Below are 1,716 nucleotides of genomic sequence, written 5' to 3'. Positions count from 1 at the left end.
CATGCGAACAGTACCTACTGGGGCATAGACACTTTGGACCAAACTTCCAATACAAGTACTTAGATATTGATCACTTATGTATATGGATAATAAAATTGATTGCATGTATTAACTCTACTTGAGTATGCGCGAACACTTCAAATAATACTTTGTATTAAACTTGCTTCGTAGTACCTAAACTGGATTTATCCAAATGCCAAAACATATTTCTTAAAGTCTAGTCTACCAAGGCAAAGGATAACCTTTGTACTCCATCAACAAGAACACCGTTAACCCATTGCCTCGGTCGATTCCCTGAAAGGACTTTGCCACAGTGGAACCGAGGTGTAGGATGGCGTAGTTGATGGCCTTGGCAGCCCCCCGCCCGAGAGCAGGTTTAAGACGAAGATGCTGTGTTGGTGGCAAATTGGAAAATGATGAAGGTTGTGCGAGCATCTCGGAGTGACTAGACATATAGAGATTAGGCATTTCTTGACAAGGCATAAAAAACAGAAAGCTTGGTCAACCGTCATAGACAGTTCGAATTGACAGTGCATGACTTTCACCGATATCGATTATTGCCTGTCAAAAACAATAATCTATTTTCTTGTTCTCCGATATTGAGATTTTTATTATTGCTTTCTGAATTTTCAAAGATTACAATATATCTACCAAGTATTATGTTAGGAGATTGATTCACTACTAGTACACCTTTTCCCGATCAAGTTGTCACTTTGTTCCAATCAAAGTGGAGAATAAAAAATAGAAAACGTTTGAAACATCCGGAGCCGTACAAAAAACAGGACACCGTTCCATTCAAAGTATTCAAAGTGGATTTCATTCCAATCAAAGTGGCCCACAACTTTTCGAGGTGCCAGTGCCCTTGCTTCCATCTCTTGAACAACCCGGGAATCTAACCACGATGTAGACGCTCGGCATTCCCCTGCCTCGATTTGAATGGCTGGGCGACACTACACGCTTGACATCGCACCACATCCACTTTCTCCATCTCGGCTCTGTTCAAGGTAAGCCCCACGCATCCCCTACTTCTCAAGGTCGTGCCGGTCCCGTGTGTGGTCAGGAGTCGCTGCCACCGGCGCGGCGTTTGGCCAGCTTGCCGACACATTTTGTCACCGATGGGTGGCGTATGTCGTCCAGTGTTACGGAAAACCCGTGCTGGATGCGCTCTCGACATCACGCTACTTTGGCTATTCGAACGAGGTACTGTCCGTGCCTTGAACGGACGTGTGAGCATATGATGAAACTTTGCGCAGGAGTGGCGACGTGTCTACCATGCCACGTGGACGCAAACCCCCGCAGCCATCACGTCCGACGACGACGATGACGAGAGCAAAGCCGACTCGCTGCTCGTGTGGCTCCCTTGGTGTGCGACGCCCGACGTGTCGCATTGCTCTTTGACGTGGCTGCGAAAATGACAGCGACGTCGATGGCGCTGTACGGTGCCCTCCACGACCGCGTCAAGTTCCACGTTCGAATCCAGCTCAAGCAGTGGATTCTCGAAATCATTCGTGATACCTTGGACGCTCTATCCCGGCATCGCGATCGCGTGACGTCGGTGTCGTTTGGTCAAGCCTGTGCGTTGCAATGCATTTTCGACCTGTACTTTGTCCGGGTGCTAGTGGGCGAGTCGGCCTTTCTACGATTCGGATGGGGCGACAACGACGACATGGCACCGCTCTTGGCGTGGGTGGATCCCGTCGATTGGGAGCTCTTCGG

General features: G+C 48.7%; 1 protein-coding gene across 1 annotated transcript; it reads left to right on the top strand.

The window, feature by feature from the left end:
• Positions 1–416: 416 nt before the first annotated feature.
• Positions 417–1,415, top strand: H310_14617 (hypothetical protein; the record flags this gene model as incomplete). Its single annotated transcript, XM_008882513.1, has 4 exons — positions 417–422; positions 908–1,004; positions 1,061–1,200; positions 1,254–1,415. 4 exons carry the CDS (start codon positions 417–419, stop codon positions 1,413–1,415), a joined length of 405 nt encoding a protein of 134 aa, XP_008880735.1.
• Between the last annotated feature and the right edge of the window lie 301 nt (positions 1,416–1,716).

The sequence above is a fragment of the Aphanomyces invadans genome, assembly GCF_000520115.1.
Source record: "Aphanomyces invadans strain NJM9701 unplaced genomic scaffold supercont1.76, whole genome shotgun sequence".
Lineage (NCBI taxonomy): Eukaryota > Oomycota > Saprolegniomycetes > Saprolegniales > Verrucalvaceae > Aphanomyces > Aphanomyces invadans.
The sequence above is the reverse complement of the archived record's forward strand: the minus strand, read 5'-3'. Positions and strand labels throughout refer to the sequence as shown.